The sequence below is a fragment of the Populus alba genome, chromosome 6, assembly GCF_005239225.2.
Source record: "Populus alba chromosome 6, ASM523922v2, whole genome shotgun sequence".
Lineage (NCBI taxonomy): Eukaryota > Viridiplantae > Streptophyta > Magnoliopsida > Malpighiales > Salicaceae > Populus > Populus alba.
Window position 1 is genome coordinate 14,448,284 of NC_133289.1, and position 16,790 is coordinate 14,465,073.

A 16,790-nucleotide genomic window follows, 5' to 3' on the forward strand; every position below is an offset into this window, starting at 1 on the left:
TGCAATTGCTGAGAACAATCTAGCCAGAAAAGAAATCTAAAACTTTCGCACTAGGCGAAATGTTCTTTTTAAACCCTGACCCGCCATTCTTTCTCAAGGAATTTATAGATGAATCAAGTTTGCTGGGGGGAGACAAAAATAGAGCTTTGTTCCTTATATTAAGAACAAACCTCGGATTGCTTTAATGTCTGATGGGAAATCTCTCTGTCCCACGCATAGAAAAGTATCAAAAAGCCCACGTATCTGATGGTGTAAATGGATAGGTTAACCCATGGCTACTGCTAATTAACCGGTAAGCAAAAGCTCCAGCACATCTTTAGCTGAAATTACTAATTTAAGGGCAAGCTAGTATAGTATGTATATATAGTCGTCATGGTGCTTGTCAGAATCTAATATTTTCAAGGTCAATTAATGCTCCATTCTGGTTAATGAAATCATATTTTCTTTCAAATATATATATATATATATATATATATTACAAGCTGGTCGCTGACTTGCCTCTGTGTTTACAAGAATGTTGTAATAAACCGTACACTGCAAAATCCCGTCCGTGGTACATTCAGAAAAGACACCCTTTCGAAATTGATGATCTTTCAATTATTTGATAACATTTATCTTTTTTTCTTTAAATCACAACTAAGATTGCCTTTTATATTGCAATTCAAAATAACAACAATCAGGTTCAATTATCCCTCAACACGGTTAGACCACACAGATCATTATTAAGAGATATATGTCTCCCCTTGTTTTTTTATTATTATTATTAATTATCGAAATTAATTTATATTTATCTCAACTAATTTTATAAATTTTAAAATTAAATATTATATAAGTTTTTAATAACCTTAAAATTTATAAGACTGAAACTAATAATATTTAAAATTAATAATTTTAAAAAATAAATATAATATGTAGTGAATTGAACTACTCCTCAAATATGCTTCATATGCATCTTTAATAAGTTGTTAATTGTTACTTTTATTTTCTGTCTCATCGTCACGGTTGCTACGCTGTTTCAAATGGCAGATCATCATTCATCACATACAGTTGGTTGATCGATGTCCATTCATCCACTTCTCTGTCAATATTGCCCCAGATTCCATCTGCATACACTGTGAGATTCGGAGGATTCCCCGGAGCCAGAGCAACTGTATCTTGTATCATTTCCTGAAACTCCTTCTCTTTGTCAAAACTCCTTTCGGTTGTATTAGCTACCGTGCCACTTGCTGTCAACATTTTCAGTTTCCTTGTTTTGCTTTTAACAGCCTTGTTTTTCCTGTTCACATCTAAAGAGCCCTGCTGACTGCACTGAGTATTCAACGAGGCTGGTAAAGAAACCTCTATACCCTAACCACTTCTTCCATGAAGGCACGATTAGGATTCCTATCTTCTCTTTCATCTGCGGCTGACCTAGACAGGGGATAAGCTTGTGTTAATCAGAGATGTATCCTTTTGAAGATCGGATATATTTGTTACAGGTAACTCAAGATCTTCAGCTGATATGCCATCGTAAGCCAAAACACATCTATCTTTCTTCCTTTTTCTATAGGAATATTTGGGCACAAGTCCCTTAGTTCTTTTGAGTTTCTTTTTTTTGTTTCCCCATTTCCATCGCCTCTACTTCTTGGGGGTCTGCAAGGTCACTTATGAAATTAGAGAAAGATGGTTGTTGCTTGTTGTAAAGCTGGTCTGATTTCGTGGGTCTCACTGGCTTAGGAGAAGGGCTTGTTTCTTGGGCTGAAGAGATGTTAAGGCTTGTAGCACATAACCTCACGGGCTTATTAACAAGACTTGTTTCTTGGGCTGAAGAGGTATTATGACCTGTAACACGTTTTTCGGTAAGGCCCCCTTCAATAACTGAACCATCTGAGCTGTTGTCTCTATCCCTTGCCTCTTGTGTGTTTGCCATTAATTTATCATACCATGACAGAACAAAGGACGGCTAGTATGAGACAATAGACATTTCTTATCTTTCGTCTACAAACTGTGCGTGTACTTTCCCTCAATTTTAGGAAATAAGCAAAAGGATTTGAAAGCTATGTCAGTGTGATCCGGGTAGCTCATTTGAAAGCTCATAGAGGAGGAGAGAAGAGTCACTCTCCATATCCACCTCCTTATGCTCTGCAAAAACTGTATCCGTTGTACAACGGGCATCATCTAGGTCAGTAGCCTCTGTGCCTACCACCTTGTACCCTTTTGAATATTCTCACTACAGGACTCCTCCTCTGAGATGCAAGTACCAGATGCATCCATTGAGTGCTTGATTGTAGCAAACAGGGGACTAAAATCTGGCTTCAATTCGTTGACTAAGATTTCATATTCATCACCGTCAAGAATCAGTGATATCTGTCCGCATAAGGTCATAAAAGAAGTCGTGTTTAGTAACTCCTTTACTCCTATAAGCAAGCCTTGACTAACACTGGTAATGTCGTATCCTACCATCTTCCCTGCGCCTTCAACAATAGCCTCAATACATTTGTGGTTCCAACCTACCAGCGGTAGTCCCAGAATGGACACCCAAACGTATCTATCTATGGCTTTAACCTTCTGTTCCCACGATTTGAAACGAATGAAGGAGTTTTTCAGAACAGAGCAAACTTCTTTCAGTTCTTTCTCCATAGACTCCTTGTCTGTGAAAGTGATAATTGCTTGGCTTGCACCTAAGAAACGACAGCCAACTGCCTGCTTAACATATTTCAGAACCATGTGCTCTGAAGTAGCATAGTCTATGTTTGTGGCTATATATCCGACTAAACTTCTCAAAAGTCATTCCTTATCATCAGGGATAGTCTCATACACCACTGTCTTTCTTAATAGCTTTGCAATAGAGAGAACTTCAACAAATGTTTGAGTGTCCCTCGAGGTTAACTTGGGCATAGGTTTAGGGTCAAGTTTGGTTGCGTGGTTTGGCTTTTTTTTTTTTTTTTTTTTGATCTTGAAGTGGTTGAAATCTGACTGGATTTGCATGAAGTTTGAACAAATCAAACAATATAAGGTTCATGCTATTGCACATGTTTGTTTCTGTTAAAGGGGAGAGGAAAGAAACAAAACCAAATTGTCTTTCTCATCCTGATGTTTCTTTCTTGGAAACAAAAAGACTAGTGACAAAACCAATCTTTGAAAAAGTCTTATGAGATTATTGTGATGTAATTATATTATTTGATAATTTTACCTATATTTACCTAATATTTTACATATGTTTTATATATAAAATTATCTTGATATTTTATATTTTATATTTTGAAGACAGATTTGATCTCTAATTGATGTTTTGAGTAGAACTTGAGCTTTGAAGGTCGAAATGAAGTGAGTGGCATTAGAAAACTAACATTCATATCTTTTTATACATATATAGCAAGAAAAATAAAAAGAGAAAGAGCATGGAAATCACAGCCTTCAAAGACAGATCTTGTATTCTGTCAATGTTGACTTTCGACCATTCCAACTTGAATAGCTTGAGTTAGAGAGATCCATTTGATGCAAACTCAATTGTTTTTGGATTCCTGACTCGAAAAAACTATCAACTTACCAAATTTCAATGGAAAATGAGTTCACATGAGAGAGATATGATTTTTCTAAGATAACTCATAAATTCTGCTAGCAGACAGGTTTTGTGAAGAAACAAGTTCAATTTACTTCCCAAGCATTCAAACTGATATCTAAGTCTCTATTTGGGCAATTTAACTCCTCTAAGTCTAAAGTTAAAGCTTAAAGATTTTATACAAGACTTTTTCTTTGTTTTTTAGGAAGATAGTTATTGCACTACTTAAATGTAAATTGTCTACTTAGTAAAGGATTATATTTTCAGGGAAGTAGAGATTTGTTATCAAATAAAAATCAAAGGAGAAAGGAAGAGAGGGGCGAATAGAAGAGAAGAAAAAAACTCCACTCTTTCATCTTATACCCAAAATCATGTATTCATCTTTTCTCTTGATTAGTTTCTTAATAGACATTCAAGGTTAAGTTCTTTTTCTTGGTTGCAAGGACACAGAAAACCTTTGGATTTGAAGATATATGAGATCTAATTTACCTTTTCTTTTATGTTTATATGATGATTATGAGTATGCTTGTTTTCATATTCTTATTTTTTTAGTTTGATTGCTAGAGCGAACTCTAAGTTATTATTTTAATCAATCTATTGCCAAGTTTGCTATTAAAACCGAAGTTGTAATATATAAACTTGTGAAGCAACTGATTTTAATAATTGCAATAGATCTATGTTATTAATTTTAGGAAAAATATTCGATCAAATTAAACATACACTGCAGACAATTATGTTGTCTAGTTCTTAAGGTTGCCATTGAATTAATAGTGCGAACATTGTGATTGTTTAATGGTTAGGGTTAGTTACACTGTAGTTGGTTAACTAACTAATTTTAAGAAAAGAAAAATTTTCAGAATATAAACTGATGTTTTGTTTCAATTATTAATTCTGATTTTTGTAAGTGGATGTCTACTTGAGACCAAGTTTTCTTTTGATAAATTTTGGATTTCTTTAAGATAGCTTGATTTTTTCATTTTATTTACCATAACATAGCCTAGATAACTTAAAACCCCCCAGTATAGAAACCTGACTAAACCTTTTTCATGGGATAGATCTTTTGCTTGCTTTATATTATCTTATTTATTTAAGTTAGGGTAATTAATTTGTATGACCATAACATTGCAACATATTATAGCCTATCCAAGATGGGATTTGTTCAAAGTATAACTTTCAAAATTTAAAGGACAGGGGAGGTATGTTAGAAAAGTGTTTGTTGTTTAAGGTGTTATATGTGGTGTAAGAAGCTGGTTTTTTAAAGCTCAATTTAACTGGGGAGTGAGGAGGATGTTGTGGATGTTTAAAAAGGAGAGGTAAAAAGGAGAGGGTGGTGATCTATGAGGTTGATAGTAGTGTTTGCAGGTGTTTGAGAAATGAGATTTGGTAAGCTAGGTTTGATTGAGATTGCAAGGGGCTTGGTAACGGAAGGGTTTTTGGTTCAGAGCTTCCTTTTTCTTTTTCTTTTTTGAGTTTGATTTTCCAGGGGAGAAGGGTTGTAGAAGAGTTGTCTATTAGATCTTTCTATTCAAATTGATATAATTACATTTTTCATTCTAAAATTATTATTGAGATTTACAAGAATATTATTTTGGTTTTTATTAAAAAAATTAAAAATCTTTATTTTAAAAAATTTATGATTGATTAATTTTGAAATTTTTTATTTTTAAAAAAAATATTTTTGATATATTTTGGAAAATTTTCTATTATATTCTTATATAACTAATGGAAAATGTAATTTTATCATTTTGTATAGAAAAAATTAAGAAAAGGACATATTGGAAGAATACAAGGATATAATAAACAAAATTAGAGAGGTAAGCACATACTGAAGACTTATTTAATTATATAAAAATAAATTGAAATAATGACCCAGTATTTTACGAAGAAAATGCCTCCATGGAAACTGATCATGTGCTTATAACAAAACGATTTCCAAATAGGTGGCATATATCCTAAAGCTAGCCTCAATTGATAAATTTATGTGTTTTGTACATTAACCAACGTCCCTCATTTCCCTCCCTTCAACATAAATAGAACTAAAACAGAAGAGAGCTTAATTTGAATTGGTCTTATGAAACACACTAGCTTCTTGGAAGAGGAAAGGGGTGTGAGACAATCCCCTTCTAAATTTTGCTTCCTTTCTATTGTTAAAAAGTATCATGAAATTAAATCTAAGTAGTTAAGTTTTTTCAGCTGATCAATGATAATATCAAAAACTTCTTTAACCACAAATACAGCTAGAGAAGTTGATTCCAGCAGCAAATCGCCTAACAGCTGAGCTTGATTTTCATTTGAGAGGTGCATCTATTAATTATCGTTTATAGACAAAAAAGTCAATTGTCCATTTAAGCCTTGGAATATAGTTCTGACATGACATACGGAATGGGGAATAGCTAGGTTCTAAGCATTTGCACTAGTAGCCGCAACATGCATTTCCCTGGTTTCAAATATTTATGTCTCAATATTGAATTAAACCCTCTATTAACACCTAATGAATTTGGAAGTTAGAAGCAAAAATGTCATCTGTGCACCCACCTAGCTAATGCACCGTCATCAAAACGCTACAGTCAATTAATTAATACCGTGCTTAATTTCCGGCCTTGATGAGAGATACATAAAATCATGAAAAGAAACTATGTGGAGATTCCAAGGTTGCCCATCACTTTTTCGTCAATGGACAACTCTGATTAATCTCCCTTTTAGTACCATTTTTCGTCCTTATTAATCTCTCTTGTATCTTCTTTAAGTTAGAACTACCGAGCAATGGGTGGGGGGGTAAGAGAATAGAGACATTCGACATCCAATGAACTACATGATTTCTTAGATGCTGCCTGCTAGACCTGAACCAACGGAAGAATTCTGCACAATTACTATGACACTTCATAAACAAGAAGAAAATCTCATTTTCTTATGCAGAAAGAGAACCCATCTTCAATTACATAATTAAGATTCCTTCCAAATGAAAGTTCAGACTCGTTCATCACCACTGCCTACCTTGTGTGCAGTTTACCAAAGCACAGCCAGTCATCATTAACTTCCAATTGACACTTGAGAGCATGAAATGAGATTCCTTCCCCTTGATTGGCAGAAAATGGCTCGTTATATTGACAATCTGAGCTCCAAATCCAGTTCTTGTGCATCTCTCCATTCAGAATTTTGACTGCTAGAGCCCATCGAGCTGCTTCGGTGTTTCTTGCTGTGTTTTTGCGGCGTGTCCTATTTAATGGAAACACGAGAGTGATTGATATCAAGACATTATCTATCACATTAAAATCCTAGTTTGAGAATCTTATTGTAGAAATTTATCAAGGATGAAAACAGCACCTCAACTTGCAGAGGCAAAGGGTGTCTAGTTGCGTTTGCTTGTGCATAATGTTGAGCCTCATAGATGTTATGTCCGGAGTTCCAACTGAGGTAAATAAATTATAAACATATAGATTAATTAGAAACCTAGCTAGTGTAGCTAAGGTTGAGCAAACTTCCAAGGAAAGACATGAAAATCTAGACCTTGTTCCAAATAAAATAAAATAAAAAAACCTTGTTTGATCGAGAATTAAATTAAATAGCATAGGTAATTAAGTACCTTGCCGCAGTTGAGGGTTGAAAATCACCACCATATCTGATATTCGTTCTATCATAATCACCCAGTCCCATCTGCAACACCAAGTAAAATTGATGGTTTTATATAGGGGACAAGACATGTTGCCGAAAAGAAAAGCAATATGTAAAACTATATAATTAGTTAAAGCTCCTGCATCTTGCAACACTATTTGCTTCTTTAATAATGACCACATATGAGATGGTGTGGATTCTTACATATTTCACAGGCAAGAAACTAGGGTTTGTGGGTATGAATATCTGAACAAATTAAGCTTTCGATTTATGGTTTTTTTATAAATAAAAAAAAAATAAGCTTCCAAAGGAGTTAATAAGATCCCCTCGAAAAGAGCTTATACGACATGGGAATTCATTTTGAAATTGGAAGCTTGTCCTTCATAACTTGATTCGAATTGAGCAAGGCTTGGATAATGATGGAGAGGACTACTTTCTAAACGCTAATGCAAATGCAATTGGTTGCAGCTAAACTTGTTCTATTTCTTTAAACTAGAATGAAATTTAGGGTTATCAGTTCTATAAATAAATATTTAAAAAAAGAACAGAAAAGAAACTTCCTATACCATGAAGTTGGGGTAGCCAAAGGAAGCCGAGGATGCTGCTGTTGGTGAATAGCCTGTTTGCACTCTTATATCCTCCTGCACATACAATATCAACAAATTAACATACATATTTTAAGTCCACAAACTTGTACGAACTCCATAGAAACTGACCTTGATTATACTAAGCACGACACACAAAGGGAGAGGGAGGGAGGGAGAGAGTGTATATACCTGCTGATTGAAAGTTGTAGGGCTGTGAAGGGAGGGATGGTAATCAGAAGCCATTTGTCGATGTAATCTGATCTTTTCCAATTGAGCAACACCAAGGCCTCTCTGTGGTTGCTTAGGCTTGTCTGAGTTGCTCTTCTTGCCTTTCCTTGAAGAACCACCTCTTTCATTATTTCCCAAGTTAGGTTCTCCAAAATAACCGCTACCCATGATCTTCTCTTCTCTTCTTTTTTCTCTTTTCTTTCTCTTCTTAAGTTGTTGTCGGAGAAAGGTGACTCTCAATATCCCAAACCTTTCTCTTACTAGAAAGAAAAAACCCTGGTGCAGGTAAACAAGAGCTGAGGAAATCGGAGATCTTCAAGACCCTTTTTAAGCTGTTTGATACCCCAGTAATAATTGCATCGCTGGATCGGATTTGTGTACAGATTTAATAGAAATAAATACTTAGATTTTATGCTCTTTTTCTCCCACCTTCACTTTTAGAACTCCCATAAATTGTTTCTATATTACAAATTTTGGATGACCATTATACTTAAATTATCTAATACTCCTATATATATATATATATATATATATATATATATATATATATATATATATATTATATATATATATATATCAGACTTTGTAGACAATGACTTGAAAGCAATTGTCTTTGATTTTACTTGTTATAAAATTCTAACAAACTTTCATTAAGCATATGACTACATGCTACTTGACGCGCCACTAGAGAGCGTTCCTAATTAATGGGTTAATTGCTATGACAACATTTCTATAAATAATAATAATAATAATATACTATGATTTTCTTGTTTAATTAAGTTACAAATTTGAAGTACTCTTGATAAATTAAACGATTAATCCCTCATAGAAATTGCATGCATTTTGTACTTGTTTAGCTAGATGCTGAATAAATATTGCTCGACTTTTTCTCATGTTTTTTTCAAATATATAAAACGCCCTCTCCAAAGGATGGTGAGGTTAGAATTGCATTTTATTTAGATGGTGGTGTTGATCAAGTAATTGGGGGGCGGAGGCTTTTAGGTGGGACTATAGATGGTCGTATTTATGTCGATGCATAGCTGACGAAACCCTAAAAGGCCCAGCTGTAAAAATTCTATAAGCAACCCATATTAATTAATCATAAAATAATCGTTTAATTATGACTTTAAGAATATAGTTAGACCAAATCACTTTTAACCATTGTAGATTCTAGAAATCTTGTTTGCAGCTTCTTAGCGATTTCTTTTAAAGGATCAAAGGGGAACTAAATTTCTTGGCATTCTAACCCAAAGTGGTCATCAATAGTCTTTAATTTTCCTTCTTTTTTTTTGAATATTTTTCGTGAAAACGCCTTCAATGCAAATATAATGTACACTATATGTTTCTAAATGGAGTTCAAAATCCTCATATTTAATTAAAATTATTGAGAAATTAATGAGAATATGCTAAATAAATGTTTTATTTTTAGAAAGAGATCGTGATAATTTTGAAAAGTGTGTGTATCATGTTATGAAGTGGGTATGGTGGAACCAAATCTAATTTAGCTGTTTAACGCATGATTTGTGGGTCATATGTGTATGAGTTGTTGTGTGGTGGAAAGTGAGAATCCTCCAATTTTCTTATACAGACATGTGAACTCGTGCAATTACCCAAGACCCCACCAATCCCTTCCAATGACATGTCAATTTTTCAAAAATTAAAAATTAAAATCCATTCATATATAAATTATTGATTAACTATGATTAAGAAAAGCTTATCGATCTAATATCATATATATTTCATACCTAACCTAATGTTTAACCTCAAAAGTTGCTAAATTAAACCTACCACACAAGTTTTTCTAAACCCACTAATTCAATGCATGCCATCGTCACACATATCATTTCATTTTGTTGTAACCTTGACAATATTAATATTTCGACACTAAATTTGACAGCTGATCGTAACACCCCTAGAAATATATAAATTACGAATCTATTGTATTTAGTTTTTAATAATTTTCATCTCTAAGAGAAAAGTGGATTAGATAAGAGCCTCTTTAATTTTTGTGCTTCAAAAATATATTTTAAAAAAAAAAATTATTTTTATTTTATTTTTTTTCTTTAATTTTAAATTAATTTCTTCAATATTTTTTAGATTATTTTGATATATTAATATTAAAAAAATTATTTTAATATATTTTTAAATAAAAATATTTTAAAAAAATTAATCGCTATTACAATACCAAACAAACTCTAAATTAGATTTAATTATATTTTATTTTTTTATATTTTTTTTTAAAACATGGTTTAATATTTGTGTAAGCCCAAAAGAAAAACGTTAGTTTGTGTCTTAATATGATAGAACTAGATCGACTAAATTGAACTCATTGATACAATATTAGTTTGTGTCATACATGTGGCAGCAAGAGATTGGAAATTGAATTGATCATACCCATTGAATCTAACAACATTCATGATTCAAAGTCAATATATTAGGGTATGACTATATTTACATTTGTCAAGTTATGGAGCCAATTCCGCAGGTCTCTTGCCCATGTAGGAAGGACTCTCCCATCACTAATTCCTTAACACAGAAAGATTTAGATAATTAAAATTATCTTGGATGTTAAAGTTTAGATATTGTTTATTTTTGTATTTTAAAATATTTTAAAAAATTTTAAAAATTTATTTTTTATTTATTTCAAATTAATATATTTTTGTGAGACATTTCATATTATTTTAATGTGTTGATATCAAAAATAATTTTTAAAAATTAAAAAAAAATTTAATTAATATTTATTTTTAATATTAAAAATATTATTTAAATAATAATCATAACCACATTATTAAACAACCTAATATTGCTTCGTCATTTTTTATTTTGTGGTCTACATGCAGCTAGCTAGCTACAGTCAGGCCTAAATAAAACTATTTGATTACCAGTGCTGGATGCAACCTCTAAAAAACAAAGTCTACTTTGAAAAGGAAAATAAAAAAACACTATACTATTTTATTTTATTTTATTTTTTATTTTATTTTGTTTGTAGTTATTAAATTCATGTCGTGGATCAGATGTTTCAAATACTTGTTCTGTATATATACGTTTGTCATGAATGTATGCATGCAGAAGTTTGATATAGGTGTAGCATTTCCTTACGAAAATACTCATTAATTTTTTTAAAACAAAAATTATTATGCATGGATACACATAATGTATTACCATTAGCTTTTTTTTTTTTTTATCATAAGTCATGCCGATTGGCTATTTCCTAGAGTAACCTTTTCCAACATTCAAAAACTAAAATCATTCATAAAAGAGGACCCTAGTAGTAAAATCTCTTAAAGCAATCTATGTGATTATAGTGAATAGGGAATGACTACTCTTATTATTATTTTGAAGATTTAATCTATGTAATTACACACTTACTCTCAAATGTATTGTTATTATTATTAATATTATTATTTTTCTTTGTTCTTAAGAAGAGAATTTTGTACAGAAATAAATTATTTGGGACCATACACCTCTAAAATACTTTTTTTTGTGATGAAATAAAAAAAAATATTATATATATATAAAGGAAGTAAGAAAAAAGAGAATAGAGCTTTACCTACTTACGTCCAAGGCCAAAGTCTAGCAATATGGAAGAAAATATAAGGAACATTAAGTCCTATTGTTGGAACAACAACCCCAAAAACTAAACAAAATCAGAAATTAAACGGACCAAAACGAGATGCATTCATAGTTTCTATACAGGTCTGCACCTATTTATACCAGAATGATACATTCAGATTTCTGATCCAACCTACAGCAAAGCAAAACAAATATCATAAGATATCTTCCTAAATAGACTGTTTTTCCTCGAATACTAGATTGTTCATGGTATTCACATAGTCCAAACTAGGCTAACAAAATGGTCCAAAACCCAAAATAGAAACTTATAGCATACTTAAACTAACAGTCCATACTATAAACGTTACAAACAAGATTTTAAACATGGCAAAGGATCTTTACCCAAACTTCACAACAACACAACACAGCGCTTTTATGATGTTCATTTAGTTCATTTATGAATCCACAAACATAAAAACCCAAAAGCATGTATTTCAAGTTAAAATATCACAACCTTATTCATTCTTGTATCGGTTTATATTCAGCAAATATAACTAGAGATAGCATTAAGAACTTTTTTTCTTTTATTTGTAACCAACATAATATGGATTTATACCTAGACCGAAGATGTTGTCGATCCTAAAGCACAAGTAGCTCTTGAGGCTTCTTTGATGCTTGGGTATTATATTCCCAAAGGTTGGATTCACCTTTCTTCTTTCATCATTGGCAACCTATATTTTGCAAAATAATAGACTTTGTTTATTGAAATAACAGAGGTTAAAGCAAATGATTAGGAGTTTATGAAAACTTTGCTATTTGTTTTAAGGAAGGTAATGTTATAGTTGTGGAAAAGGGAGGGAGGTATTGAGTTCTACACAATGAAGAAAAAGACAAAGTAGAAGAAATGTGTTATTGTTTTTTACTAACTTAGAACTTGTAATGGTGGCTTCATGAAAGGTTTTTTTTTTTTTTTTGTTATTTGTTCTTGGCTGGCTAACTATTGGATTGGGTGTTTCTGTGTGGTGTTTTGGGTTGGAAAAAGGAGATAAGAGATCTGGAGTTCTTGGTTGGATAGGGGAGACGAAGGTACTATTGACTGGAATAGGGGAGAGTCTAAGTTGGTTTTGGTTGGACTGAGTATTTATATATTGAAAGGTTTACAAACGCAGTGTATAGATGCTAGTGTGGTGTTGGGCTAGTGTAGCTTTTGGCTAGAACAAAAGAGGTGATGTTTTTTTCTGTATGGGTCTTTATTTTTTATGGAGTCTAGCCATCTTTGGAACTAAACGAGACTCTTATTTATAGGATGTAATGGAGATGAATATGATCCTTTTGACTCAGCTCCTAACCTACTTTAATCCCCCCTTAGAATAATCTCAGCCATTGATGCCAAGGTAGTAACTCGATACTCTCAAACCAGGTTGTCAAAGGTTAGTTGAGTCAGCAATTTTAGATTGGTGTTATAGCGGCTACAGGGGGAACCACTCGGCGAGAATCATGGTAGGAGGTAGTATGATGTTAAAGCTATCAAATGAGCATCCATTTTATCTTTCATAAGGCATGGAAGAGCATTAAATGCTCAACAAAAAAAAAAGGAGCCCCAGCTAGCTCTCCACAAGAGAAATGAAGAAGAAAATGAATAGCGATGCCAAAACGACACTGTTTCGTTCATTTCACATGATGAAGACTTTTGAAATGACAGATTTAGGTTTGATGCATTATTTTTTAGGGATAGAAATAGATCAAGAAAGTGAAGGAATATTTATCTCATAAAAAAAAATACACCAAAAACCTCCTAAAGAAATTCAAGATGACAAGATGCAAAGCAGTTGCTACTCCCCTCGTGACTAATGAGAAATTATAGAATAAAGATGGATCAAAAAAGGTGGACGCATCAACATTCAGAAGTTTAATTAGGAACTTACTATGTCTAACAACAACAAGACCAGATATAATATATCCAACAAGTTTACTATCAAGGTTCATGCAAAGTCCAAGTCAAATTCACTATAGAGTTGCTAAAACAAAACTTAGATACTTGCGGGGAATAAAGGAGTATGGCATATGGTATAAACCAACTACAGAAGCAAGACTATTTATATGCATAGACAGTAAGATTGGGCTGGATCGATTGATTATATGAAAAGCATTTTAGACTACACATTTTCACTCAGTTTTGGAGTATTCTTTTGGGCATATAAAAAGAAAAAATGAGTAGCACAATCATCAACTGAAATAGAGTATATAGCAGTCATAAAAGCAATAAGTCAAGCTATATATATGACTTAGAAGAATATTAGATGTAACATCCTGTTATATTTAGATACAATTTCCACATGATTTTCTTTGTGATAATTATAAAAACAATGTTTTTTATAGTAATTCATTTATTCAAAGGATCATGCAATTTCTATTGAAATTTTGGCAGAGCTTTCTCTATATTTGGACCATACCAAATTATCAACAACTTTAAAACACACAGTAAATCAACTTTACAATCATGTCCAGCCATCTTGGATTTCGTTCCACATCAACACAACTCAAAGTCATAATATATGCATAATTAAATGATGTATAAAAAAATCTAATACTTAAAATGGAATTATAACTAGAAATTCATCTAATAATCATAGTTATAATACTCATCATAAAAGTAACCAGAATAATCAAGTTATTGTTATATATAATTCTTATATGTTTAAGAGAATCCATAAACATTAGCCTAGTGAGTTTATCAAAAGTATTACAACATCATGAGGATTAATATTATTTACATGTCTAACATTTACATGATAAAAGGTTTGCTAATTACAAGTCCACTAACTGAACAAAAGGAGTCCTAAATATCTATCATTCTACATGTAGCTACGAAGTACCTAAGATTAATTTATCACACATTATAAATATAACTATATTTTAAATCATACAATCAACAAAACAGCTTTAATGATATATTTTAATCTCAATTCATCATTTTCAATTAATTTTCTCTTTATGGTTTTATCAAATAATTATGATAAATCATGTCCTGATCATCATTAACCTAATACTATTAGCCCATTATCAGGCACAATCTCCCTTTTCTGGGTATTTAGCTTCACTGCTCATTACAGGGCTCTAACCCCATCACCGAATAACTAGTTTCCCCTATCCGTTTTTGGACACTAGTTAGGCACTAGTCTAATTACTCAGAAGCTAGTTCCAATATCATCAATGCTAAATTAAAAACAAGGCACATTTAATGAAATTGTAATTTCTTATCTTAATACTAAAGTATCAAGGTGCTATACACCTACGTGTTGTCTGTGTACTAGATGTACCTCCCTACTGTTGTAGAGCTCTTATGACCTCTCATGTATCAACAGATATACCATATCATTTTTCATTCAATGTTCATTCTGCATAATATAATTTAAGTTGATTTATTTCAACGTAATCATCATTTACAATTTAACTTCTAGTGAAAACTTCTTTTCAACTTCTCATTCTTTATCTAATTAACAAAATAAACTTCTTATAATTTATAAACACATGTATACTCTAGTATACTCAAGTTTCATTTTTATAACTTTTATCACTGAAATCTCACTTCAAAGACATTGTTTCCAATTTTAATCATAACCAAAGTTGTAGAATTTGGTTTTAGGCATGGCTTGTCTCTTCTAAAAACTGAGGTACAAAGATACAAGTATACTAAAGAAGAAGAAAAAGCAGTCCTAACATGAATACACCCAAAACTACCCGTTATAGCCGCCTATTCAAGCTGTCCAGCAGGATTCAATTTGACCTCTCCTCAGTTGCCATTCCATATATCTTATAACACCACTAAAACACAATCTCCTAAAAACCAACTAATCCAATTCACATTTTATTTGAGATAGCCAAAACTCTTCCAAACGAAAACTTATTTATTATACCAATTCACATACAAGTAAACTTCTCACTTGTCCAATATACTTCAAAGGATAAAACTTATAATTAATTAAGAACTCATCATCATTAAATAAAAATAATGCAACTCTTTTAATTTATCATTTGCATAACCATATACATATTTTCACTACATTTCACAAGCATTATCATAATTCTATCAACCTCCAAGTTATTTCCCTTTTTGAACGGTCATGGAGCTCTATTGTTCTCCATGATTTTATTCATTAGTCAATCTTTTGATTTTTAAAACTACATATTCCTACACAATTACCATGTCAATTTAAATAAATTGAGTTCAAAACCCTATTCTTCTTAGCCTTAATTGAAACTTTCATCACTTTTTAATCCCTTCAACAATAGTTAGTTCTAGACATAACCAAAACATATAGATTTCCCTTTTTATTATTTGATATTTTGAGCTAGTCTATCATTATTCCAACCCAATCACATTATAGCACAACAATTCTACAATATCCTCAAATGTTATCAAGAACCCTAACTCCTTAAATTGAAGATTTCCAATCATAGTCAATTAACCTCACAATAACTATTTCAATAGCATTAAAACAACTTACTTAGTAATAATTCAAGCTTCAAATGTCAACCAGTCAAAAATTTCCAAGCCCCTCTTTCTTCCTTACCAAGTCGTGACCCTCTCCCCTCTAACTCCCTTGCTTCTCACAAAATTTATTTTCCACGTCTCTTATAGTATGGTGTTTAGGTGTTTACTTATCTAAATCATCATTAAAACTAGCCTATCATATGAGTTTTTCAAAAGAAATGGAAGGATTTAGGATAAACTCACAAAAATCCTCCCTTCTCTCTTTACCCTAACCAGCCGGCCCCACACACACACACACACACATATATATATATATATCAACAATTTCATTTATTCCCATTATGTCCCCACTTTACCTTTTAATTGTTGGGTAATATTTCCCCTCAATTTGAACACATTTTAAAATCGACTTTCAGCTAACCTCATTAATTTTTTTTCTTATTCCTTACTTGCTTTCAATTTTATTTTCATTTCTGTGTTTTTTTATTTTTAGGCCATTTTCCATATTCTATTTTTACAAAAAATTGATACACAAACAATTTATTTCCGATCTCAAAATCAAATATCATCCCCTTTATTCAAATGTTCAATTTACTTAATTTGTACATTATTTGTTTTCATTTTCCTTATTTATTTCATAAGATTTATAATTTAGGTCAAGCTTACATTAGAAGATATGTGTGTGCACTAACAAGGATCTACAATGTTGTTATGTTATAATAAGCCAATGATTGTTATGTCAAAAAAAAAAAATCATGTATTCCATAGTAGGACT

At 31.8% G+C, this 16,790-nt stretch overlaps 1 protein-coding gene across 1 annotated transcript; it reads right to left on the reverse strand.

The window, feature by feature from the left end:
- Nucleotides 1–6,128: 6,128 nt before the first annotated feature.
- Nucleotides 6,129–8,385, reverse strand: LOC118048007 (protein SPEAR3). The gene is made up of 5 exons (XM_035057508.2): nt 7,930–8,385; nt 7,720–7,794; nt 7,125–7,195; nt 6,866–6,950; nt 6,129–6,757 (listed from the first exon to the last, which is right to left on the reverse strand). The coding sequence occupies exons 1-5, from the start codon at nt 8,134–8,136 to the stop codon at nt 6,641–6,643; spliced, it is 555 nt and encodes a 184-aa protein (XP_034913399.1). The 5' UTR covers nt 8,137–8,385; the 3' UTR covers nt 6,129–6,640.
- Nucleotides 8,386–16,790: the final 8,405 nt, after the last annotated feature.